General features: G+C 36.6%; 9 protein-coding genes across 15 annotated transcripts; 4 read left to right on the plus strand and 5 right to left on the minus strand.

The window, feature by feature from the left end:
- The first annotated feature begins 977 nt into the window (after positions 1–977).
- LOC664411 (uncharacterized protein) lies at positions 978–2,683 on the plus strand. Its single transcript, XM_970418.3, has 3 exons — positions 978–1,413; positions 1,466–1,801; positions 1,856–2,683. The coding sequence occupies exons 1-3, from the start codon at positions 1,266–1,268 to the stop codon at positions 2,584–2,586; spliced, it is 1,215 nt and encodes a 404-aa protein (XP_975511.1). The 5' UTR covers positions 978–1,265; the 3' UTR covers positions 2,587–2,683.
- On the minus strand, positions 2,672–6,201 carry Sf3b2 (Splicing factor 3b subunit 2). 2 transcript variants are annotated; one of them, XM_970420.5, is made up of 11 exons: positions 6,055–6,201; positions 5,823–5,930; positions 5,518–5,744; positions 5,284–5,465; positions 5,031–5,232; positions 4,801–4,977; positions 3,995–4,227; positions 3,503–3,857; positions 3,204–3,448; positions 2,859–3,156; positions 2,672–2,811 (listed from the first exon to the last, which is right to left on the minus strand). In XM_970420.5, the coding sequence occupies exons 2-11, from the start codon at positions 5,893–5,895 to the stop codon at positions 2,746–2,748; spliced, it is 2,058 nt and encodes a 685-aa protein (XP_975513.2). In that variant the 5' UTR covers positions 5,896–5,930; positions 6,055–6,201; the 3' UTR covers positions 2,672–2,745. The 2 variants fall into 2 exon arrangements, with proteins under 2 accessions (XP_975513.2, XP_008195938.1); XM_008197716.3 differs by having other exon boundaries at positions 5,796–5,930.
- A 165-nt stretch (positions 6,202–6,366) lies between these two features.
- Positions 6,367–9,180, plus strand: LOC103313715 (uncharacterized). The gene is made up of 2 exons (XM_008197719.3): positions 6,367–6,505; positions 6,557–9,180. The coding sequence occupies exon 2, from the start codon at positions 6,568–6,570 to the stop codon at positions 9,109–9,111; it is 2,544 nt and encodes an 847-aa protein (XP_008195941.1). The 5' UTR covers positions 6,367–6,505; positions 6,557–6,567; the 3' UTR covers positions 9,112–9,180.
- On the minus strand, positions 9,139–9,878 carry mRpS18A (mitochondrial ribosomal protein S18A). The gene is made up of 3 exons (XM_008197718.3): positions 9,657–9,878; positions 9,345–9,605; positions 9,139–9,297 (listed from the first exon to the last, which is right to left on the minus strand). The coding sequence occupies exons 1-3, from the start codon at positions 9,757–9,759 to the stop codon at positions 9,191–9,193; spliced, it is 471 nt and encodes a 156-aa protein (XP_008195940.1). The 5' UTR covers positions 9,760–9,878; the 3' UTR covers positions 9,139–9,190.
- Positions 9,879–9,966: 88 nt separating this feature from the next.
- Positions 9,967–11,332, minus strand: LOC664417 (E3 ubiquitin-protein ligase sina). The gene is made up of 2 exons (XM_970424.4): positions 11,176–11,332; positions 9,967–10,989 (listed from the first exon to the last, which is right to left on the minus strand). The coding sequence occupies exon 2, from the start codon at positions 10,985–10,987 to the stop codon at positions 10,052–10,054; it is 936 nt and encodes a 311-aa protein (XP_975517.1). The 5' UTR covers positions 10,988–10,989; positions 11,176–11,332; the 3' UTR covers positions 9,967–10,051.
- Positions 11,333–12,142: 810 nt separating this feature from the next.
- Positions 12,143–15,152, minus strand: LOC664418 (probable peptidoglycan muropeptide transporter SLC46). Of its 2 annotated transcripts, none has more exons than XM_970425.4 (7): positions 15,006–15,152; positions 13,898–14,030; positions 13,585–13,845; positions 13,178–13,533; positions 12,752–13,130; positions 12,465–12,705; positions 12,143–12,415 (listed from the first exon to the last, which is right to left on the minus strand). In XM_970425.4, the coding sequence occupies exons 2-7, from the start codon at positions 13,977–13,979 to the stop codon at positions 12,301–12,303; spliced, it is 1,434 nt and encodes a 477-aa protein (XP_975518.1). In that variant the 5' UTR covers positions 13,980–14,030; positions 15,006–15,152; the 3' UTR covers positions 12,143–12,300. The 2 variants fall into 2 exon arrangements, with proteins under 2 accessions (XP_975518.1, XP_064211487.1); XM_064355417.1 differs by lacking the exon at positions 15,006–15,152 and adding an exon at positions 14,799–14,821.
- A 188-nt stretch (positions 15,153–15,340) lies between these two features.
- Positions 15,341–16,933, plus strand: LOC655735 (uncharacterized). 3 transcript variants are annotated; one of them, XR_010333328.1, is made up of 5 exons: positions 15,341–15,482; positions 15,535–15,728; positions 15,779–16,066; positions 16,128–16,488; positions 16,553–16,933. XR_010333328.1 is itself a non-coding variant. In XM_008202312.3 (4 exons), coding segments are annotated over exons 1-4 (1,269 nt in total). In that variant the 5' UTR covers positions 15,341–15,481; the 3' UTR covers positions 16,917–16,933. The 3 variants fall into 3 exon arrangements, 1 of the variants encoding a protein (XP_008200534.1); XR_010333329.1 differs by having other exon boundaries at positions 15,779–15,886; XM_008202312.3 differs by having other exon boundaries at positions 15,779–16,488.
- LOC107398283 (uncharacterized) lies at positions 16,878–19,434 on the minus strand. Of its 3 annotated transcripts, XM_064355416.1 has the most exons (6): positions 18,589–18,928; positions 18,404–18,536; positions 18,151–18,342; positions 17,454–18,097; positions 17,314–17,390; positions 16,878–17,258 (listed from the first exon to the last, which is right to left on the minus strand). In XM_064355416.1, exons 1-6 carry the CDS (start codon positions 18,926–18,928, stop codon positions 17,241–17,243), a joined length of 1,404 nt encoding a protein of 467 aa, XP_064211486.1. In that variant the 3' UTR covers positions 16,878–17,240. The 3 variants fall into 3 exon arrangements, 2 of the variants coding, with proteins under 2 accessions (XP_064211486.1, XP_015837363.2); XR_010333327.1 differs by adding an exon at positions 19,025–19,434 and having other exon boundaries at positions 16,878–18,097; positions 18,404–18,533; positions 18,589–18,966; XM_015981877.2 differs by having other exon boundaries at positions 16,878–17,390.
- LOC664420 (gustatory receptor candidate 11) lies at positions 19,433–21,485 on the plus strand. Its single transcript, XM_970427.5, has 3 exons — positions 19,433–21,107; positions 21,160–21,249; positions 21,298–21,485. The coding sequence occupies exons 1-3, from the start codon at positions 20,091–20,093 to the stop codon at positions 21,397–21,399; spliced, it is 1,209 nt and encodes a 402-aa protein (XP_975520.4). The 5' UTR covers positions 19,433–20,090; the 3' UTR covers positions 21,400–21,485.
- The last annotated feature ends 648 nt before the right edge of the window (positions 21,486–22,133 follow it).

A 22,133-nucleotide genomic window follows, 5' to 3' on the forward strand; every position in this document is an offset into this window, starting at 1 on the left:
TTTCTATAAAAATTTTGAAATGTGAAAGAAAATTTTAGGTTGTTTACAAAATTTTTATAAAAATTGAAGAAAATCTTGTAATTCACAAAATCTTAAATATCTCCGTTCCTGTAGGAGATAGAGGGGTGGTTCTGCCCTTTTGAAAACCCTACCGCCCCGTAGTATTTTTCCTGGGCTATCGAATGGAATAGGTCCCGTTCCCGTATCTCCATCAGGAACCGAGATAGCATTGCACATCTTTAAATCAACAACCGAAGTACATTACGTAATAGTGCTCCAAAAGTTATGTGTGCATGCAAAATTTCAAGTTGCTACGATAACAGGAAGTGTCTTAAATTTAAGTTCAAAATATTTATAACTCCGAAAGACAAACAAAGCAAGTTGAATAAAAATTCTAATAAAAAACTACAGCTTGTTTGTTCACAGACTTTATTTAATGCGATTTATTTTGAATCATATTTTACGAGTTAATTTTGAGGCACTTCCTGTTGTCGTAGCAACTTCAAATTTTGCATGCACACGTAACTTTTGGAGCACTATTACGTCATGTACTTCGATTCCCGATTAAAAAATGTGCAATGCTATTTCGGTTCCTGATGGAGATACGGGAACGGGACCTAGCCTATTCGATAGCCCAGGAAAAATACTACGGGGCGGTTGGGTTTTCAAAAGGGCAAAACCACCCCTCTATCTTGTACGAGAACGAAGATATTTCGCATTTTGTAAATTACAAATTCTATAAAATTTTTACTAGATCTTTATTACATTTTTTAGATTACACAAAAAAATTAAAACCAAAAAACGTAAGCGGCGACATCTGAGTATGGTAGGTCAAAGTACATGTTTACAGTAATCTAGAAAAAAATTGTGTGCCATCTATGGGTTGCTACAGTAACCTATAAATTGTATTTTTTTAACAGTATGCACAGGCAACCAATTATACAAGACAATCTTGTATATTGCCTACTATTAAGTGGACGCCATATTTTTGTCAAATGTCAAAAAACGCTAAAAGACGTAGCGACTCGCGTGCAAACAACATTAAACGGGCGAAAAAGTGTTTAAAAGTTAGTAAAGGTGAAAAATAAGTGTTTTATTTCTCTCAATACTACAAACAAACCAGTTGGGGACGTGCAAGTGGCCCCAAAAATGCAAACACCTTTGTGAAAGACAGGTGCCCCAAGTGTTGTGCTTCAGTGAACTGGACATTCAATTAAATCATCTAAACTTTACTTTAACACACGTTCTAATTTCTGACGGAGGCAATGGCTGTCGCAAAACCTTCAAACCGCAATGCGGCTTTCGAAGACTTGTCGAACGTTGAGTTCGAAACCAGCGAAGATGTGGAAGTCATCGAGCAATTTAAGAATATGCACCTGAAGGAGGAGCTCCTTCGCGGTGTCTTTGCATATGGTAATAGGAAAATGTGGGTCAGTGCGGCTCGGATTGAGGTCATTGCTTTCAGGTTTTGAGAAACCATCAGCTATCCAACAGAGGGCTATCAAGCCGATAATAAAGGGCCGAGATGTTATCGCTCAAGCCCAGTCAGGTACCGGCAAAACGGCCACATTCTCGATCGCTATTTTGCAGTCGCTTGACTTGCAAACGCGGGAAACCCAAGTACTTTGCTTGTCGCCAACGAGGGAGTTGGCCGTGCAAATCCAGAAAGTTATCCTGGCTTTGGGGGACTTTATGAACGTGCAGTGTCACGCCTGCATTGGTGGGACCAATCTGGGAGAGGATATCAGGAAGCTGGATTATGGGCAACATGTTGTTAGTGGAACACCTGGAAGAGTTTACGGTACTTATAATTATCTTATAAATAATTTCCCCTACCAAAAAACTTAATTTTCAGACATGATCAGACGGCGCGCCCTTAGGACCAGGTCCGTCAAAATGCTGGTTTTGGACGAAGCCGACGAAATGTTAAACAAAGGCTTCAAGGAGCAAATCTACGACGTTTACAGGTTCCTGCCGCCCTCCACTCAAGTCGTGTTGATTTCTGCGACTTTGCCCCACGAGATTTTGGAGATCACGTCGAAGTTCATGACGGACCCGATCCGTATTTTGGTAAAACGTGATGAATTAACTCTTGAAGGCATCAAGCAATTTTTCGTCGCGGTTGAGCGTGAGGAGTGGAAATTTGACACACTTTGTGACTTGTACGATACTTTAACCATCACGCAAGCTGTTATCTTTTGCAACACTAAACGCAAAGTCGATTGGTTGACTGAAAAAATGCGCGAAAACAATTTCACCGTGAGTTCCATGCACGGTGATATGCCCCAGAAGGAGAGAGATAATATTATGAAGGAGTTCAGGTCGGGACAGAGTCGTGTACTTATCACGACCGATGTGTGGGCGAGAGGTATCGACGTCCAGCAAGTCAGTTTGGTCATTAATTACGATTTGCCGAACAACCGTGAGTTGTACATTCACCGTATTGGGCGATCTGGCAGGTTTGGTAGAAAGGGTGTTGCGATTAATTTCGTCAAGTCGGACGATATCAGGATTTTGCGGGATATTGAGCAGTATTATTCCACACAGATTGACGAAATGCCGATGAATGTCGCTGATTTAATTTAAACGAATAACATTTTTTATGTCCTTATATTATGTAAGAAGTTTGTGTAATAATTAATTAATTAATATGGGAAGTAATAAACGACTATGATTTTTCCTACTCCTAATATTTCTCTCGCCAAATTAAAATCAGAATGACAAATATTCATACCAGAAAATGCACTAAAACTTGAATTCTTTGTATTTTTTCGTTTGTTTTGTGTCCTGTTGTTGGCGCTTGCGTTTATTCTAAAACGAAACAATTAGGTAAATCAACAAATTACACAATATGTTACCTTTTGTTTGGCGACGTGCTCAGCTAACATATCACTGAGATCTTCCTTCTGCAGCTGTGACTGGTTTTCCCTCATTTGTTGTTCGTAACGAACCGCCATTGCATCGCTATCCATATCCAACTCAGACGGATCAAGAGCCAACTCAACCATTCCTTCCTTGTCCCCTGGTTTGCGACTAGTTGCAGGGGCTGCGCCCACAGCAGACATGTCGTAAACGTGGCTGCTCCCCATCATGGAACCACCTATTCTCTCATTGCGTTTTTCGGGAATGACATGATACAAAATCGGGTTTTCACCCCTACAAAACAATTTAAAATACCCCCCTAGAGACAAAATAATTCTTACTGTTCCATTTCGCTCTCGATTTTCTTTTTCCTCAATTCTATAGCTTCGGGTGTTTCCATGCCAGTTGGCACGCTTGTGAGACCACTAGGTGTCACCAAGCCCTCAGCTGGAGTAACAAGACCGGATTCGTCAGCGGCGTTTTGTTGGTTGTCTTGGTCTTCCTCCTCTTCCTCATCCTCCTCCTCTGATTCGGACTCGAGCTCGCCCCAGAGGGTGCGATCCACGGAAGGGTCCTCACCAATGTCCTAAACATTGATATTTGAACAAAATTCAATAAAACAATATTATAAAATACTTACATCTATGTTGGTAACATTTGTTCCAAACACATCACCGTACAATGGTTTTCCATTTTCGTCCACCGGTGGTTTTCCCCACCCACCGGCATGGTACCCAAAGGCACAACCATCAGGGATGGGGGCATTTAATCCCGGAATTTTCAAGTTGGGGTAGCTGGGTGGGGGACCATAACGTTGCATTGCAATCAACCATGGTGGGGGTACTTTATTAGCGTTAGGGCCCACAGGCATTCCTAAGGCCGTTCTTAATTCTTCTGATAAATCTCCAGGCTTTTTTTCCTTCAATCTGGTTTCAAACTCTTTGCCCTCGTAATAAAGGTCCCCATGGATGGTCATTTTGGGTTTAGTTTGCCACCTAACAATAACAATGAGATTATAAAAAAAATTCTAAATAAACAGCTGTCTATCTTTTTCAATTATTCCCAATCTCTACGAATACACAATTACAAACAATAGCAATTTTAGCTTTTATCAAAAATAAAAAAAACGTACTTGAAAAATGCGTCGTGTAATTTTTGATAATCAATATCGATTTTTCCAAGTTTGGGTCTGGTCTTTTCCCGCATTTTAGCTTTGAGTGTTTTGGATTCATCCTTATCTTGCAATGACGCACGCATTTCCATGATTCCAGTCCTTTTAATGAAATCTGGAAGATTAAAAGGTGGTTTCTCTATACCACGTTTACCTTGCAAGTACTTTCGTTTGAAACACCAATGACGTGGTACCTGAAAAACACATTATTCAGCCAATTGCTAACTCCGCATATATTTTCATCTGCTTTATTATTATGAAAAATCTGTTAAGTTTGTTCCAAAACATCACTTTTTAATAAAAAATTCAAATCCTTGCTTCTTATGCGTTCAGTAAAATGTTTAGTTTGGAACAAAGTTCGTCTAAAGAAAATAATAATTAATAATGCTACAGAATTCTATATGTGCGCAAAATTAAGAGTTTTCAAATTGGAAGTAGTGACGAAAATTATTTTTCCAAAGCTTACGACTTAATTCTATTCTTAATAATAATTTAATAAAAGGTATTCTCTTTTTTTATTAATTGTTAGTAGTTCCTGAATTTTGTTAACATTTTCGTGTTATAATAAAATTGTTACAAAGCATAATTTTTTGTGTCCCATCCGTAACTAATTATTTATAACAACTTTTAGAAGTGGCAAAATGAATTTAAATTGTTAATCCATCTTTTTTTTTTAATAAGCCATTTTTAAAATAATAGTTATGTGCCGTCCGTAATCATGGAATGGCTGCATTACTTTTAATTTTTGAGAAAATTATAATCGTTACCTGAACGGTATTTCTGTGAGCTTTCAATTGGACCAACAATTTTGGGTCCCTGGCTGTTACATCGTGCATTTCTACAACGTCTGGTCTACTGACTAGTTGTTTAAGCTCGGCGACGCTAAGTCGCGTCAATTTTTTAAGCTTTCTTTTGGACATTTTTGACTTATCGTCAAGCTTTTTCTGAAAAAAAAATAGATACATATTTTTTATTCATAATGTAATACAACACTTACGTCGTCCCCATCTTCCATTTCTTCCTGAAAGTGATCTCCTATGCTATTTAACATTGATTTACTTGACAATGATGTTGGCGTTGCCAGAACTGGGGGTGGGATATCATGCTTTTGATCAGTTATTTTAAACACGTCAAAAATGCTATAAAACTGCCGGTATTGTGGAGCCAGTTCAAGAAGACTAATCGTCTCTTGGACGTACCTTTAATTAAACTCATAACAATTTTGTCAAACAAATAGAAAAAACACCTACTCAACTTCCACATCTGTATTCCCATCCTCTTGCCCATCCTTTTTCTCCTCCTCTTCAGCCGCTTTATTCTGTTCATTCTCCCTGTTTTTCTTGTTCTTCTTCCTTTTCTTCTTCTTTTTATTCTTACTGATTTTGGTGGTCTCTTTCACCTGACTCTCTTCTTCATTTTCAACCACGGGTTCCTAAAAAAACAATCGTTATAACTATATTCATACAAAAAATTAAAAAAGCTACAATATTGTCATCTTTCTCCCAAAGCGCCTCTCTAGGAGTCTGCGGCTGTTGAACTACTGTTTCCGTTTCTTCTCGTTCTAGTTCACGCGCTCTCTGATTTTTTAACGCCAACACCTCTTCCAACACTTGAGGTAAAACAACTTCAGTTGGTGGCGTCTCCATCATCTGATCAGGAGGATCCACTTTTAGGGATAGCAATGAGGGGAGTTGTTTTTCACCACCAACACCTGAAATAGTCCAATGCGATATAAACAAACTGGTTGAAAACAATCAATTACCATGTTCACCAGCCCACCCTTGCATACCTGACCCAAACATCCCTTCCTGGTGGGGCACAGGGTGCTCCGGGACACCCTCTTGTAGCTGATCCGGATTCATTTGTCAGTAGAATCAGTGCTTGTTGCAGCCGTAAGCTGAAAGGAGACGGGATTATGGAATTGTTCTAACACTAAAAAGCACTTTTCTCAATTTGATATAACCTCTTTCTCATACTAATTTCTTAAAAAATGTTTGAATCAAAGCAAGAAGCGAACTTACTATAACAGATAGTCTGTTAAATTTTATCTACAATGAGGAAAAACCGCAAACTTTTAATATTATTAATAATTTATTGCGGCATTCAGCAACGTTTCGGTCGACATTTTTGTTTGGAATTAGAGCGAATGCGACCGTAATCGCGACAGCTCGATTTCCTGCAAAAGCGAAAACATTTCCCAAAATTTTCATACAGAATAAATCAAATGTAGTAGTTATTTATCCAGTTAGTTACAACTTTCTCTATTAACATCTTGTAAATACAATAATTTATAAATATTTAATCAATTTATTTTTCAAACAAGATGCCAATCTAATTTGGACCAATCACGCATCTCAATCTCAAATGTCAGATTCAAAAAAACGGTTTTGTTGTCGGTTTGTCATTTGTGTGCCTTGTTTACTGTAAAGTTACTATAAAAAGCGAATAATTGGATTTAACACAACGTTAAAGGTAAAAACCGAGTTTTTTTGATACGAAAATTACATAAAAATTGTTTTATAGCTTGCATTAAAATGTCAGTGAGGTCCAGCAGACGTTTAAATAAAAAACTAAATCCACCTGAAATGGAAAGCACCAGTGGCCCCTTAAGCAGTGCCAAAGCAACAAGAAGTGGACGAAAAGTCAGAAAAACGAACGATTTGCTTTTCTTCAGTTTTAATGCTTCTGCAGTGGAAAAAGAAGACGAAAATATTAAGCCAACGTCGTCAAAGCATAATAAACAGAATTTGCCTCGTTTGGAGTTCGATGAGAGCGGGAAAAGTGACAAAGGAAGCCCTTTTTTGTTCAAGGAAGTTCAAAAAATCTCGCCGCCACCTGTACCAAAAAATAAAAGAAAAATCGTCAAAGCTAAGAGAGTTCTTAGGAGTACCAAGCAATGTGAACTGGAAGACAAGTGCAATGATGAGACATTAGATCTCACTACAAAAAGTTTGAAGGAGAAATCTTCCGAAAATTCTGTAAATCTTGTGAGTGATGGTGAGGGAAGTTCACGTTTCATCACAGTCACGGAGAAAATGGCTCAAGATGGACACGTGAAAAAAGAAAATAAACATGGCAAGACACCAAAGGTCAAAAGACAGAGTGGGAAAGGAGAGTTTTCTTCGTTTAGAGACATTGAAGATTTTAAATCTCTTGAAGAACCGTCAGAAAATTGCAAGAGCGTAAATTTGAGCCCTTTAAATGAAGATGAGGGAAGTTCAAGCTACATTGAAGTCAACGAGAAGAGTACACAAGATGGACGTATTACAGAGAAAAATAGTCCTAGCAATGGTACTTTCCCCAATTTTGTTGCTTCAAGCAAGACACCAAAGACCAAAAAACAGAATTTGTCTTCTTTGGAAGCGGACGAAAGTGGGAAAGGAAAGTTTTCTTCGTTTAGGGAAATTGAAGATTCAAAATCTTTTGAAAATTGCAAGTCTGTAAACTTGAGTCCTGTGAATGAAGATGAGGGAAGTTCAAGCTACATTGAAGTGCAGGAAAAGACTACTACAGAGAAGATCAGTCCTACCATTGATTTGCCCAAATTTAATTTTGTTGCTTCAACGGCGAAAAAAGAAAAAAAATCTGAAACATCAAAGGACAAAAAACAAAATGTGCCTGTCATTGAGTTGGACGAGAGTGGGAGCAGCAGTGAAGAGTCCTTTTCATTTAAAGAAATTGAAAATTCCGCCAAGCATTGTGAGGAAAATGATGAGACATTTAATGTTGAAACAAGTAATTCATATTTGGATCGAAAACCAATTAAACAACCGTCTGAAAATTGCAAGAGTCAAGAAAACGACAGTAATGTGCAAAGTGAACAGTTGATTTCAAAGATTGGCCAAACCACTGTCTCTGAGCAATTAAGTGAAAAGAAAGAGTCTTTTGGTTCAAACTTGATTGTCAGTTTATTGCCAAGCCCCATATCACCTTCAACACAAAGTTTAAAAGATGAAGCTCCACCGTATTTGTCTGTGCATTCAGCTGAAGACCCAATCCAGCCGTCTTTGAATGGAAGCAGTGATGAGACCTCTATCAGAAGGAGAACGTACGAACTGGAAAATAGTGTTAATGATATATCACTCTTGAAGTCCGTATCAGGGAAAGATGGAACCAAATCGTCCCTTGGTGACGATAATTCAGAAGAGTATGTAACGCCCCAAGTGATGTTTTCTAAAGTTACTCAAAGAAAAAGGTGGAATAAAGTTAACACCACACCGTTTCAAATTAAGGGCAGTCCGAGGTGGATTAGCAGTCCAAGACCGTCAACCTCCAAGTCGACACCAGGAGTTACAAAGCCACGAGTTTCGCCAAAATTAAAAAATCCCAAACTCTCAGCGAAAAAACCCCTTTCTAATGTCAAAGTGCCAAACTTTGCGGCAATTCACAAACGAGCAATGGATAGGGTTGAAAGTATAGTTGAATACAAACAGAGAAAGGAGGAAAGAGCAAAGATGTTAATATCAGGGAAAAAGCCGCAAAAACAAGCGGAAAAACCCGAGAAAGTAGGGAGAAAACAGTTGAGGTTTGCCCCAGACACTGCTGAGAAGGATAAATCGATGACGTTTATTCCCTTGCCCTCAACACCATTGCCAAAGGGTGTGAAGAAGAACTTTGATGAAAGTCTTGCGAGTGAGAACGAAGAGGAAATCCAACCTCCTGTCTTCAAATTTCCGAAACCAACTTTCGCGTTCGAGACTAAAATACGCTCGCCTGTTTTCAAGTTCACCAAACCGACTTTTACAAGTGAAGAGAGAAGTGCACTGGAAAAGAAAATTAATAACCTTGCAAGTCACATCCCACGAATGCAGAAAACCAATTTCGGATTCCTTAGGCGTGAAGCAAACGATGAAAGAAGAGCCCTGGTGGAGAAGAATTGCAATATTAATAAATTTGGAATTTCAAACCCATTCCACTCCAAAAGTGCAAAAGCACAAGTCAGACTTGAAGAAATCAAAAGTGTCGCCACTAAAAGCAAGCCAGTTAAAAACACACTTGAGGCTCGAAAATGCACAATCAAGGGGGTGAGGTCGAACCGAAGATTTGAATTATTGATGAACATGAGGAAGGGGAAGTAGGTTTAGTTTTTGTTTTACATTTTAACGTTTGTACTCATTACACATTTAATAAAGATTCATTTAACGGCACTATATTTCCTTAACACTTAATTGTTGATTCATCAAAATATTTGTTAAACTTCTTCCACAATGGCCTTTTCTTTGGGTCCTTGCGACTGTTGCTTGGCTTCAGATTTGGCATAAGCCCTATCAAAAATGTATGAAGGTGTAATTACAACTTTAAACCAACTTACCAGCTTTGTGTGCCATTGTAACAAGAGATGACATCCGTTTTTGTTGTTTCTTACATAAACCGGTTACTCTTCGCGGTAACATGCACCCGTCAGAACGGACGAATTGGCTCAATATTAAAACATCAGTGTGTTTTATGTCCAAACCGGAGGCACAAACAGGGCAACACGAAGAGTGTGCGTTTTGCAAAAGGAAGGGTTCGCGCCCAGAGGGCAAAATTTGGGCACTGATTGTTATATTATTACCAGTTTGCACCTCCTCAACTATAAAATAAAAAATAATGGCAATAATGTAATTTTAAAAATGGCTCTTACTTTGTTTAATCTGCAGTTTGGGGCACAGTGATAGAGCTCTGTTCTGCAGTCTCAAGACAGTTCTGAAGGTTTCACTTGGGTTCAAAATTCTTAGAACGGACATTGTGTACACAAAGTGACTCCCAAATGTGACTAAGTACTAAAAAAAAGTATTTATTTGAAAAAATTCGTCAAAATTTAAGGTTAAACCAAAGCTAGGTTAAGCTCAAAGTAGCTTAAACGCATGCGTTAAGTGCGCTTGCAATCCAATGTGCAAAATGTCTTATCAATTGATATGAATTTTTTTTAATGTTAAAGGGAATAAAACACATTTTGCTTTGTAAACCTGTACTCAATTAGTAACGAGGTAACATTTGATAAATGCAACGTAAAGTGGAATTACATTCTTGTAAAACTTAAAGTAAGACGAACCCTTCCTTCTGCTTATTTTGTTTGCTATTGTGATGTTGGTTGTATTTCTTTTTGTAATCTTTCTTGGCAAGATTTGGTGGTCCCTTGGACCTGTCTCTTTGTCTGGCTCCGTGGTCCGTTTTATACGCAACATCTGTGACTTGTCCGTGGGCTTGTTCTGATTTTTCATCCTTAATAGCATTCACCCTCAGGTAGTAAATTAAAAGCTGGTCGCTACTCACAAACCCATTGACAGCATCAGTATTGATACAGATGCAAGAATCATCACCAAACAACTGACTATTTTCAAGCTCAATACTCTGACAATAATCGCTCAAAAGAACTCTTTTCTTGGTCCTCCCGGGCTTAAAAATCTCAATTTCGTAGTAAAAACCCTCAGCTTCTGCCGCGTTCCCAATGTACTGCACAGCCCAGTACAACTTATTCTTGGTCAGCTTACACTTGAACCAGAACAGCCTATCGTAAGCATTGACCATGTTGACGTAGTACGACTCTGATTTCATTTTGGTGTGGCAAACGTTGCTCTTGTGGTAGGGCTTGCTGGACATTTTCTTTGAGGCCCAATGGGCCGCCAGCTCCTCCAGCCTGCCCACCCAGGTGCACTTCTCCATGGCGCATTTGAAGCCCTTAAGGGGGCACCGCAGCTCGTGGGTCTCGCGTTCCGTGTACGAGAGTTTGGCGTTGCATCCTGAGACTTTGTTGATGCAAGGGTAGCGCATCTTCACTGCTAGAGCCTCCAGGGAATGATTGCGGCATTCGGTGAAGGCCCCCTGGCACAAGGCACACTTAGGGAGTTTGTTGCGACAGGCGTCGCACACGCTGTGCCCCGTCGCGCACTGTCGGATAGGGGGCGACATGTAGTTGGTGCAAATGGGGCACTCCAGCTCCACCAGGAGCTCGTCATACAGGTTGTCTTCCATAACTGGAATGGAAGATTGTTTAATTGCGTTGTTTATCCCCAAGGGATTGATTGGAAAGTCCAAAGTTAATTTGTTGACGTATTGAGTTGCAACAAACATGCACCAATATGTTGTTGCAAAAATGCAATTATTGAAAAATGAAAATTGGGTTTAAATACTGATTTGTTTAAATTGAAATTAGTACTTACTGGGTGTTTACTGGCCCCTTGTTATAATTAGAGAAAAACACAAACGGAAAATGCGTCAAAAACAAATGTTTTGCATATTTCCACCTAAATAAAAATGTGAAAATTACTAAAAAAAATGTCAACACTGGTGGATGCAGGATGCGGTTGGCAACATGCAAATGGTGCCATTGAAATGTGGAGGTAATTTTGAATTTAAGAAAAAAATTAAGTAACGATTAATCGTTAATACTTTCATTGCCTTTATTACTTATACCGTTTTTTATGTCATTTTAAATCAGGTGTCTAAAAGTAGGTGTAAACATTTTATTAACATTTTTATTCGATAAAAATCGATTTTTATTAGTCGATGGAACGATTACGACGTTGATAAATCTATTAATCGAAGTATCGATAATAGAAATAATCGATTATTTATTATTATTTATTATTTAATAATACATTACATTAAAAACTTAGTTTTACAATAATAAGGTTCAAAGTTGGAAAGGTATGGTTTTTAGTTAATGACAATGACTAAACGACAACATAAACTCTACACTGTAATATTTTATTTAAAAAATAAAGAAATAAGAAATAAGTTAGTATGTAACGCGGATTATAGGAATGCAGTACAGAAATAATTAGTCCTTTGACTTTGTTGGGACAATTATTAAAACGTGAACCTAAGTTAAATTTAAAAACTCTTTGATTTTTAACCTTTTAAAGTTTTTTCCACTTTTTTATGTACTTTATATTTAATATTAATTTGTAGACTGGTAGACCAAAAACGATTGATGGACTTACCTCATTATTGTACTGAATATATGTTCACAAATTTTCGGAGTTATAACAAAAATACAATACCAATTATTGCAATTGAAAGAAAAGATTTCATAGCATACGTTTATATATTTTTTACAAAATTGGAAACCGCAATATGGGTAATGTTAAGCAATATTGGTAATTATCACAATAAAACAAATTAGCATTTTATTAATTTATAAATTTATTTATTTACATAAATACAGTGCAGTTCCGTTACAATAAAAATATATCACTTATGTACATATTGCTGTTAATTTATTAAAATATTTTTACGAGATACATAATAATTATCACATAACATAATCCGAGATTTCCATTTTTTTAAGACAAACTTGAAACATCCACAGTTGATCTCTCTTCGTTATCGTTCTCGTTCACAATTTGGCTATAATTTTCAGTCGTAGACGTAGTGACGTTCCTCACCAAAATAATGCCTCTAAAAATTTTACAAAATTAATTTGCCACGCTACAAAGATAAAACGCACATTGCTATCAAAATTTCAACAACATAAACGCCCGCAGCCACGAAATTAAAAATCCCCGCATCGGTGGAAATCGTGGTGTTGTAAATTGCGGTAAAAATCGGGGATCCCCCCATTCCAATCAAAGATTCCGTGGCGACAATCAACGCGAAAACTTTCCCGATTTCGTCATTTGGCACTATTTTCGAGACCAGAGATCGGACCATCGGACTCAAAACGCCCCCCAAAGCGCGTGAAAACGCAGCTAAAAATTTCTTCAAAGCGCTAAACCTCACTATACCGTTTATTACCAGCATAAACCTGCCAACTGTAGATAGCTAGACCCATAACCAGGGCCCCAATAAACATGGAAATGAAACCAATCACAATCATTACGGTTTCAGGAATTTTCAACAATTTGTGTAACAGGTAAATACCGACAGCGGTGCCCAAAACCCAGGTCACGTTGTGAGCGGCGCTAAACAGTGTGTACTGTTCCAAAGACCAGTGGAATTTTTCTCTTAAAAATAGGAAAACCAAAGCTCCGTCTCCGTTTATCACAAGAATAAAAAGTGTGAGCATTAGGACGCAAGAGAGGACAACACAGCGGTCGTAGTTTCTTCGTTTTTTGAAAGTTGTTTTGACCAAATCTGTGACATTGTCGAATTGAAACAGGCCTTTGAGACGTCCCTGGAATTAAAGTAGAAGGTCTCCGGATTTAATGATTTTTGACTAACCTCAGATTCGGGACTTGTGATCGATTCCGGTATGAAAAACATGGTAAATAATAAATTGAGTAAACAGCAAGCTGATGATAATAGAAAAACGGTAGAGTAGTTAGTGGCTGCAAAAATATAGGAGCTTGAAACGTTCCCCAAGAATATTCCTAGAGAGAGAAGAGCCTCAAAAACGCCCATTCTCATCCCGCGATTGTTCTCATTAGTTACATCAGTTATGTAGCATAAAAGAACAGTAAGGTAGGAAGATACTCCTCCGGTTACAAGTATGGGAATTGAACATAGAAGGATATACCAAGGAGATAAGTTCTCCAAAACGGCAAAAAGTGCAAGGAGCAGATATGTTACAATAAATCCTAAAAATAATCACTAGAAGGGTCAAATTTTAACAGAAATTACTATAGTACCAAAGACTGGAATAATAAGGATTGGTTTCCGACCAAACCGGTCCGACCAAGGACCTATCACTAGACATGTCACCGCTGAAATACATCCATCTACTAGTAACCCAACCATGTTTACTAAAGCTGCATAAGGTTCCACGATTTTTTCTAAATTGGCTGTGCTGTTGTCGGTGTGTTTGCTTCCAAGTAAGGCACATTCTGATTTGTTGTAACCCAGTGTCACATAGCATGTTCGAAAGATGATTAAGTTAGTCTTAACTGAATCTGTAATAATGAACTGAATGTAAAAAAATATATGGAATTATTCGAAGCTTACCTGAAACAATAAATGCAAAAAATATGAGGACTAGAGGCACTTCTATGTGAATTTTTATGTTTCCGATTACGCATTGTGGCATCTTGAGACGTAATTTAAAGTTGGATTTCGTTTAGTAAATGTGCTGTCCCATCTATAAACAATAAAATTTAAATTAAAAAAACAAATGTCGACCCACTATTTTTAACAAAACAACAAGTTATTATTGCGGCTCTGACATTCAGACTGTTTGACCCAGATAGGTAAGTAAACAAAAAACTGGGCAAACACATTTTTAAAGTTTTTTGTTACAAATGCGTCTGAAATTTTGTTTTGATAAAATTATTTAAAGTTAATCCAACTTCCGGATGACTATGAAGTCGTTGTGATTCACCTTGAAACAGGAAAATGACAAAATTATGTGACAATAGTAGTAGATACATTTTCCAAATTTTATATAAATATTTGGTGTGAGTAGATGTTATAAGATATGAATTATAAATTTCTTGCAAGTTTATTAATTAGATCCTCAAGGACATAAAATACTAAACAAATCTGAAAAAATCTAAAATTTTCATAATAAGCTATTATTAGCTCGCTTCATAATTTGATTAAAATTAATTAATTTGATGCGCACAAAAAATATGGATTATTTATGGTAATCATAATGATAAGAAGCTAACAACCGAAACATGGAACATTTATTCCAAACAGCAACCTACGAGTATTTTTTTATTTATATGTATAGGCCAATACATTTACTATTTACTACAGAATAAATTAATAAAGAATTGGTTGTTTTAATAGGGAGAGTATGCAGATTCATTAAATATATATCTTTTTTAAATTTGATAAGCAGATTAGTATTATTTATTATTGATTGTGATTCATAAATCATAATTGGAGTAACAGCTTTTCCTACCTGCATTTAAAAAAAAATAGCTATTAAAAAAATTAAAGTCTTTATCAAAACACTGAAGTTAATTAAAACAATTAAAACAAAAAGTATTGTTCACTTAACACTTATCTTTTGGTATTATACATATTTCAAGGACGTTACTGTGCAGTTTTAATTTCGTGCCACTTTTTGGATTATTTTAATTAGTGAAATACAATATTAAATACTTACCTAATTGTGAAAGTAATGAAAACAATAAATTAAATACCTATAACACTGAGCACTCCATAAAAAAATATCAAATCAAAATTAAGTTTCTACATTCAAATCAATTAGTAAACACAAAGAACTGACAGAATCATAATAATAGCAACATTTTCTAACCTTGTGTGTGTAAAAAACGAAAAATCAGATGCGCAAACGCGTTATCTCTTACGTTGTTTTCTGGTATACGCGCTATCAGTCGTGACGTCACCTCCCCACTCTTATTACGGTAGGTCAGTTGCTCAAAGCTAAACAACCAGTCTTTTACATGTGGTGTAATACGTTTTTCGGTTTTTTGGTTGTGTTTGTGCGTTAATAACGTGTCAAATAGCTGCAGCGGGTGTAATTTGTGCCACTAGAGACTTTAATTTAATTTAGAAGTGACTTTTTGTGAAAATACGAACTTTATAAAAGAATACAGGGAACCACGTTGTCGGTGAGAAAGTGAGTAAGCTTTAATTATACTTTGAGAAACTATTATATTTATGCATTTTAGTGGCAGAAAAGCACATTGTTAAGTTTCACTTTATTGCGAAATTTTTTGGGGACGGTAATCGCTTTTTAGTTCGGGGAGAAAATGCTTTTACCAGCGGTCACGTCACCAAATTTAGGTTTGATGGCACAGTACAACCGATGAGAATTTCTGCAGAAGTTCTACCGAGCATGAAAAAGCTAAATTATACTGTGGAGGTTTGTATTTATTTAACTGTTAGACATTTCTTCTACAAAGTGTGTTTTAGATTTCATATGACCTAGAAGAAGGGGTTAAGACGGCACATTGTACCTGCCCAAGGGGCAACGTGGCTTGCCATCATATGGCTGCAGCATTATATTATGCTCATTATAATGTAAGTGCTACTGACATTGAGTGTCAGTGGAGTGCCCCATCAAAAACAACACCACAAACAGAAGTCATTAAGTTAGCTGATGTTTACAAGCCGAAATTATCAAACTATACGGCACTGTCTAGGTCCTCTACTGAGGACGAAATTATTCAGTTCCGTGCCGAAATAGGCGTCACGAATGTGGTGGGCTTCACTTGGCTCCTAAGACCAGAAGCAAGTGAAGAAGCCAGAAAAATTATTGCAGATATCGAAGAAATTCTACAAAGCTTAGAATACGTGCAGGCCATAGACAAACAAAAGTTTCTTTTGGAGAAGTGCAGAATAGATGAGGCACGCATTAAACTGGTTGAGGCGTGCACTCGGGGCCAACATGTTAACGAAAATTGGCATGTAGCAAGGAAACATCGTTTAACGGCCAGCAGGTTTGGCATGGTACTATCTGCTTGCAGTAGACGAAGATTCCCACCCTCTTTATTTAAAAATTTGGCGGAAGGCTATTCGCTTGACAGGGTTGCTGCTGTGCAGTGGGGTAAGACCCACGAGAAGACAGCGCTCAGAGAATTTGAAGAAGCGACGAATCTTAAAGTCCAAGAGACGGGATTTTGGTAGGTCGAAAATAATTAACACGTATAACTTAGATGAATAATGTAATATTACTTTTTTTTGTAGGTTGGAAGAATCAGGCTTTTTGGGAGCAAGTCCTGATGGATTAGTGGAAGAAGATGGGATTCTCGAAATTAAATGCCCATATAAATATAGGGACACTGACAGTTTGTCTGAAGCCCTGAAGGATAAAAAATATTTTTATTGGAGGGATGAAAATGAGGACATTAATCTTAACAGCAATCACAATTATTACCACCAAGTACAGGGGCAAATGCACATCACTGGTCGAAGTATCTGCTACTTTGTCGTGTGGACACCAAAGTGCACAGAGATATTTCAAATTGAAAAAGATCCGGGGTGGTCAGAAAATATCAATATTTTAAAAGAATTTTATCTTGACCAATATATTTCCTTTATTTCACAATAATAAACTGTATATAAATAGATGGTTTTTATTTTACATTATTTTAATCATCACAATCCTGAAACAATTCTGCTACCTCTTTAATTAATGGAAATTGGAGGTTTGTTAAAGCGGCAGTCGCTTTAAAAACAATATCTCCATAGTGGCACAAAGACTCTGGCAAAAAATTTAAAATATGATAACATTTTAATCGGCGTATTGCCCTTTCGACGTGTATTCTTGCACGTGCAATATTTTCGGTACACTTAACTTGCTCTGGTGTAAATTGGACATTTGATAAAAAAGGTGGAATATTCAAAGTGACCCCTGGTGGCAGAATATTTTGGATCAAAAATCCCTTATCGGCTAAAATCATATCTCCAGTTTTTAACATGTCGATTATTCCACAATTTAAAACAACTTTTTGATCAGAAGTTGATCCCACGTATAAATCACTTACAAATGTGATGACACCATTGGGTGCAACTCCAATTAGCCCTTTGAAAGTATTATGATGTTTGTAAGTACTATATGTTAATTTCTGTGTTGACATAGACTTACGTGATACCACAGTGAAAATTTCGGTACAATCTAGAACTGCTCTACAATTAGTAAAATTGCTAAAACATGTTGGCAAGCAAGATTTATTTTTTTCGCGCGAAGGCATTGTCGTCATAAACTGTTTATATAAAATTTCATATATTACATGGACAAATGTTAAAATAATATTAGAAACTGTGCTTTGGGCAACCCCAAAGCGTTGCGCCAAATCAAGTTGAGGGAAATTGAGTCGTAATTTTACTAGGGTTAAAAAGAGTTGGTCAATTCTAGTTAACTTTTGGACTGTCCATTTGTGGTAATATTTTATGTCCAACTTTTCGATTAAGTGAAACAATGCTTCGAAAATCTGGCTATTGGGAAGACCGGTATATAAAACAATGAGTTTGTCATTTCCTTGAACATTTTCATAGCAAAATCGTACTGTCAGATATTGTATTTTTGCTTTAAGTTCAGCATTTTCCTTTTTGAGAAAATACATTTCTGCTTCAAGAGCCGCATGTGACACCAAGGGTGCTTGCACACCCATAGATTCTAACGGAGCATCTTGAATTATATCTGCTGGTGCTGCAACTACGGCTGTAGACGTCGATGGCACTTCCTCTAAATTCATTGTCGATGGTACTGTTTCTTCCGGTATATCAACACTATTCAAATGATCAAATTGTAAATCAATTTAAAACTAGGATTCACTTTTTACCTTAATGATTCAGCGGAACTAGAACAAGAAGGGAGTCCTTGTTTTTTCATCTTTTTTTTTTCTGGAGATTCCACTTGAAAATAGGCTCTTTTTGCGATATTGTGCAAAAATAATTCAGGACCATTTTCCTTTCTTCCATCCCGAAAATGGCAGCTGCAAACGTAGGCTCCTGGTCCGGGTTCTACATCTCTTCTACATTTAACAATGAAACAAGCAATTAAAAATTAATATCAAAACATCTATTAAAAATTACCTCAACAATTTTTTCCATAGTGCTCGTTCTTTTCCCGACTTAGGAAAACTAAAAAAATGGCATTTATCGCGAGTACTATAGTGTTTGCAATCTGGAGCCCAACACATTCCCATAGTTGTGATGTAAAAACCTACTACACATGAACTATCAAAGTATCGCAACAAAATATTATTCACAAATCATACCTAATGATGTACCACAAAAATGAGATAATGTCTTGGAAAAACAGAATTTTAAAAATTCAAGAACACGAAGATATGGAGAACGATCGGAAAAAACACGATAACAAAAGACACTCACGAAAGAAGCACAGAACTCACAACCCGTACTACTTTCAACCATGTATGTGCCTGAACCCTCTACCCTCGTATACCTGCTATTCATCCCTCGTGATGGGGGAGGGGGACAGAAAACAACCCGTTTATTGGGGTTGCGCCGGTTGCACCCCATGAATTCGTCATTCAGAAGAAATCCAATGTCATTAGTGTGGCAAACCATTTTTCCCTCAGTTTTAAAAGGCCACATAATAATTTACATCAATATGATGTCCAAATTAAGAAAAACTGAATTTTGAAGTTTGAAAAAAGTTAGGTTAGAAAAGGATTTATGTGTTCAACTTACAGAAATATTAGCTCAGTTGCTAAAATCTTTAAGAAACGACATTGCATTTTTCATAGCTATCATTTCTCTGTAAAAGTAATGTTCCTACACTTCTAGCATTAAAGAAATACGAAAAACTTTTAAATGCCCATAAGAAAAGCATTGAAAATGGCGATTGTTTAGCTTTAAGGTGCTGACCTACCTCAAATGTCTACGTCACACTGATAGCGCGTATTATGTAACCGCTGTTGTATTGGGGGTGGTCTACGTTCTTTGGACTTAATTTGCAACTAATTTTTCGAGTGTGTACTCTACCTGTACCAGGATTAACGATTAGCACTTAACACTTTTATCAAATTGGATAATTTGATGCATTAATGCTAATTATTGCATCAGAATTTAAATTAAAGTCTTCCTGAACTGATAACATTGTTTATGAGCTTCAAGGATCCAAGATCTGGTTTCTGGTTCATCTGGTTTTCACCAAATGGTTTTTTTAAATTAATATTTAATAAAAGACCAGCGGAAGTGGGAAGGCTTATAAACAGAGGCTGAGGCGTTCAGACAAAATCGTTCTCCAAGTGTTTATAGATTAAACGGACATGTGAATGTTAAATTATCCGGAAATCCTTCAAATAAGTTATGATAATACAACCTGTGCATAAAATTTCTATAGAATTTCCTGATTTTTAATGTGAATAAATTCACCAGTAGTCAGATTTATGACAAACTGTAAAAGAAACACTAGAAGCACTTAATTATTATTAACGTTTAGGTTCTAAAATACGCTCACCTGGCTATAAATTTGAATTATGGTATTTTTGGGACAAAAAATTTTTTTTTCTTCGATTAATGTTATAAAAAATTATTTGAACCATAGTTCAAAAGCAGGATTATTACACAACTGTAATAAGGGGTAACTTACCCCTCAATTCCCTGCAACAATCACGAATATCCACTTAGCCTTTATCAAAAAATTAAATCAAAACCATGTCCATTATCAAAAAACAATCTCAAATGATTACAATGTGACTAGTTCCAACGAAAAATCGATAGTCTTTAAGTCAACGTGAAGTCCAGCTCAAACATGATCAAATTTTCCAAAGTTAAAAGCTACTTCACCACTCACCACGACACCCTCCACAACATTTACACCTCCATGAAGCCCGTCTATGCCATTTGCAAGCTAATTGGCTTGAATACGCTGCGAATCGGACGCAAGGGTGAATTAAAACAGCACAAATCCGATTACTTTTATTTCAGTTTTTACATCACTTCGTACACACTTTTGAGTGTCTATTCGCTTTTTCGAATCGCAACCAACGAGAACAACTCACTGGTGATCAACAAACGCCTCATTTTCATCGAATGCTTTGTAATGATGGCCCTTACGTTAATTGTAACACTTTTCACATTCCTGGCTCGAGGCACTTTGATCAAGTCTTTTGATATGTTATCACATGTGGACGTGTCTTTCATAAAGGCTGGTTTCCGGCTGGAGTACAAGCAGCTTTTGAAGAGAAGTTACCTAATTATAAGCTTCGTCCTTTTCTCTTTGTTGGCCCGTGTCCCTGTGATGCTAATGACAATTTCAGCCGATTTCATCCAACAGATTATGCTGTTTGTGTCAGCTTTGATTAAAGCTTTCTCGAAATATCAGTTTGTGGTCCTTGTGCTTCAACTTCAACACCGTTTTGGTAAAATCAACAGAACCATGCGATCGTTTTTTAGTGACAACAAGCAGGATGACAAAATTCCTCAAATTTCTGATAATTTGTACATCTTGTGCCGTCTTCATTACAAATTGACCAGTGTTATGCAAAAAATCAATTCTGCGTTTTCTGTGCAGTTGCTCGTATCCATTGGTGTTTCGCTTTTTGATGTGCTTTTCCAAGCTTATTATTTGTATTATGTCGCTACGGGTAAAGCGTCTTTTGTCACTGTACCAATGATAGTGTGTCCTATTGTTTGGTTGATGGATGAAGTCGTAGAAATTTATCTCTTGGTGTATGCTTGTGCCAGCACCTGCGAACAGGCCAACGATACACCGAGTATTTTACATGAATTGAGGAACAACTACTTCCATATGGATTTGGAAAATAATGTAATTATTATTTTGTAGTTCTAAAGTTAGTAAAGCAGTTAGATTTTTACAGGTTCAAAGTTACTCGTTGCAATTGTTGCACCAGAAAGTACAGTTCTCGGTTTTGGGTTTTTTCGTCGTGGATTATACGTTGCTTTACTCGGTTTGTTTAGTTCAGAAATCAGTTTTTTGTTAATAGTTTTTGTTACAGATTGTTGGGGCTGTTACCACTTATTTGGTCATTTTTATACAGTTTGACCAGTCCTCAAACAGTCGGAATAACTATGTTCTTACAAACAATAGCACTTGTTAACTTGTTAATTTAAAGAGTTAATTTGGAATTAGAAAATAAAATTGTAATTGCAATTAAATTAATTAAATAAGATTGCTCTGCTATTTTTTATGCATTTAAAACAAAACAAAAATAATGAACATCTTCTAGCAAATACTTTTATTCGTTTTACACTCAGTTTTTTGCACAGACTCAGAAAAAGGCGCATATTTTACCCAAATCCTAGAAATTTACATCACTTCTTTACAGGAAGGAAAAAAGTACCTATACGTTTATTCAGACTGACGGCAAACAAATCGTAGTCCATTGGGTAGAACGTTTTATGCACGGGTGATTGACCATCACATTGAATGAGTAATCAGTAATCACTAATCAGAATATCTTACTCATATGTGTACTTATAACAACGTAACAACCACCTAGAAATTTTTTAATTTGGGCCTGATATTTATTAGTGATTTTATTAGTATGTACCTAAATTTTCATTCATTGTATTCTTGTAGCAATGAAAAAAAACGTAAATGCAAAGTTGTTAACCAGAACCTTAAAAAAACATAAATACTCGAATAAATACAGTTTGTCGAATGTCTATATCATAAATCGTTGTAACTAAAATGTTCAGAACAGTATTAGAATCTGTGTGGTCTGTGAAAAAAAGTTAAGAGTTTTTTCTCACTTTAAAAAATTTTAAAGACCGGGAAACGCCAAAGAGAATGTTAAAATAACATATCGTTGATATCAACATGTCTTTTCTT

The sequence above is a fragment of the Tribolium castaneum genome, chromosome 3 (assembly GCF_031307605.1).
Source record: "Tribolium castaneum strain GA2 chromosome 3, icTriCast1.1, whole genome shotgun sequence".
NCBI classification, from domain to species: Eukaryota; Metazoa; Arthropoda; class Insecta; order Coleoptera; family Tenebrionidae; genus Tribolium; species Tribolium castaneum.

What these genes read in the sequence shown, in the direction of transcription:
- LOC664420 (XM_970427.5), top strand. Translation starts at nt 20,091, where the DNA reads ATGATCAAATTTTCCAAAGTTAAAAGCTACTTCACCACTCACCACGAC. An exon ending in ATATGGATTTGGAAAATAAT is followed by an intron (nt 21,108 to 21,159) that starts GTAATTATTATT and finishes AGATTTTTACAG; the next exon opens with GTTCAAAGTTACTCGTTGCA. An exon ending in ATTATACGTTGCTTTACTCG is followed by an intron (nt 21,250 to 21,297) that starts GTTTGTTTAGTT and finishes TTTTTGTTACAG; the next exon opens with ATTGTTGGGGCTGTTACCAC.
- LOC664418 (XM_970425.4), bottom strand. Translation starts at nt 13,979, where the DNA reads ATGCCACAATGCGTAATCGGAAACATAAAAATTCACATAGAAGTGCCT. An exon ending in TTTTGCATTTATTGTTTCAG is followed by an intron (nt 13,846 to 13,897) that starts GTAAGCTTCGAA and finishes TCATTATTACAG; the next exon opens with ATTCAGTTAAGACTAACTTA. An exon ending in CCTTATTATTCCAGTCTTTG is followed by an intron (nt 13,534 to 13,584) that starts GTACTATAGTAA and finishes GATTATTTTTAG; the next exon opens with GATTTATTGTAACATATCTG.
- LOC103313715 (XM_008197719.3), top strand. Translation starts at nt 6,568, where the DNA reads ATGTCAGTGAGGTCCAGCAGACGTTTAAATAAAAAACTAAATCCACCT.
- LOC655735 (XM_008202312.3), top strand. An exon ending in AGCTAAATTATACTGTGGAG is followed by an intron (nt 15,729 to 15,778) that starts GTTTGTATTTAT and finishes AGTGTGTTTTAG; the next exon opens with ATTTCATATGACCTAGAAGA. An exon ending in GTCCAAGAGACGGGATTTTG is followed by an intron (nt 16,489 to 16,552) that starts GTAGGTCGAAAA and finishes TTTTTTTTGTAG; the next exon opens with GTTGGAAGAATCAGGCTTTT.
- mRpS18A (XM_008197718.3), bottom strand. Translation starts at nt 9,759, where the DNA reads ATGTCCGTTCTAAGAATTTTGAACCCAAGTGAAACCTTCAGAACTGTC. An exon ending in CAAACTGCAGATTAAACAAA is followed by an intron (nt 9,606 to 9,656) that starts GTAAGAGCCATT and finishes TTTATTTTATAG; the next exon opens with TTGAGGAGGTGCAAACTGGT. An exon ending in TACAATGGCACACAAAGCTG is followed by an intron (nt 9,298 to 9,344) that starts GTAAGTTGGTTT and finishes CATTTTTGATAG; the next exon opens with GGCTTATGCCAAATCTGAAG.
- LOC664417 (XM_970424.4), bottom strand. Translation starts at nt 10,987, where the DNA reads ATGGAAGACAACCTGTATGACGAGCTCCTGGTGGAGCTGGAGTGCCCC.
- Sf3b2 (XM_008197716.3), bottom strand. Translation starts at nt 5,895, where the DNA reads ATGAATCCGGATCAGCTACAAGAGGGTGTCCCGGAGCACCCTGTGCCC. An exon ending in GGGAGAAAGATGACAATATT is followed by an intron (nt 5,466 to 5,517) that starts GTAGCTTTTTTA and finishes TTGTTTTTTTAG; the next exon opens with GAACCCGTGGTTGAAAATGA. An exon ending in AAATGGAAGATGGGGACGAC is followed by an intron (nt 4,978 to 5,030) that starts GTAAGTGTTGTA and finishes TTTTTTTTTCAG; the next exon opens with AAAAAGCTTGACGATAAGTC.
- LOC107398283 (XM_015981877.2), bottom strand. Translation starts at nt 18,928, where the DNA reads ATGTGGCCTTTTAAAACTGAGGGAAAAATGGTTTGCCACACTAATGAC. An exon ending in CTATGGAAAAAATTGTTGAG is followed by an intron (nt 18,343 to 18,403) that starts GTAATTTTTAAT and finishes TGTTAAATGTAG; the next exon opens with AAGAGATGTAGAACCCGGAC. An exon ending in AGTTCCGCTGAATCATTAAG is followed by an intron (nt 18,098 to 18,150) that starts GTAAAAAGTGAA and finishes TCATTTGAATAG; the next exon opens with TGTTGATATACCGGAAGAAA.
- LOC664411 (XM_970418.3), top strand. Translation starts at nt 1,266, where the DNA reads ATGGCTGTCGCAAAACCTTCAAACCGCAATGCGGCTTTCGAAGACTTG. An exon ending in TCGCGGTGTCTTTGCATATG is followed by an intron (nt 1,414 to 1,465) that starts GTAATAGGAAAA and finishes CATTGCTTTCAG; the next exon opens with GTTTTGAGAAACCATCAGCT. An exon ending in AACACCTGGAAGAGTTTACG is followed by an intron (nt 1,802 to 1,855) that starts GTACTTATAATT and finishes CTTAATTTTCAG; the next exon opens with ACATGATCAGACGGCGCGCC.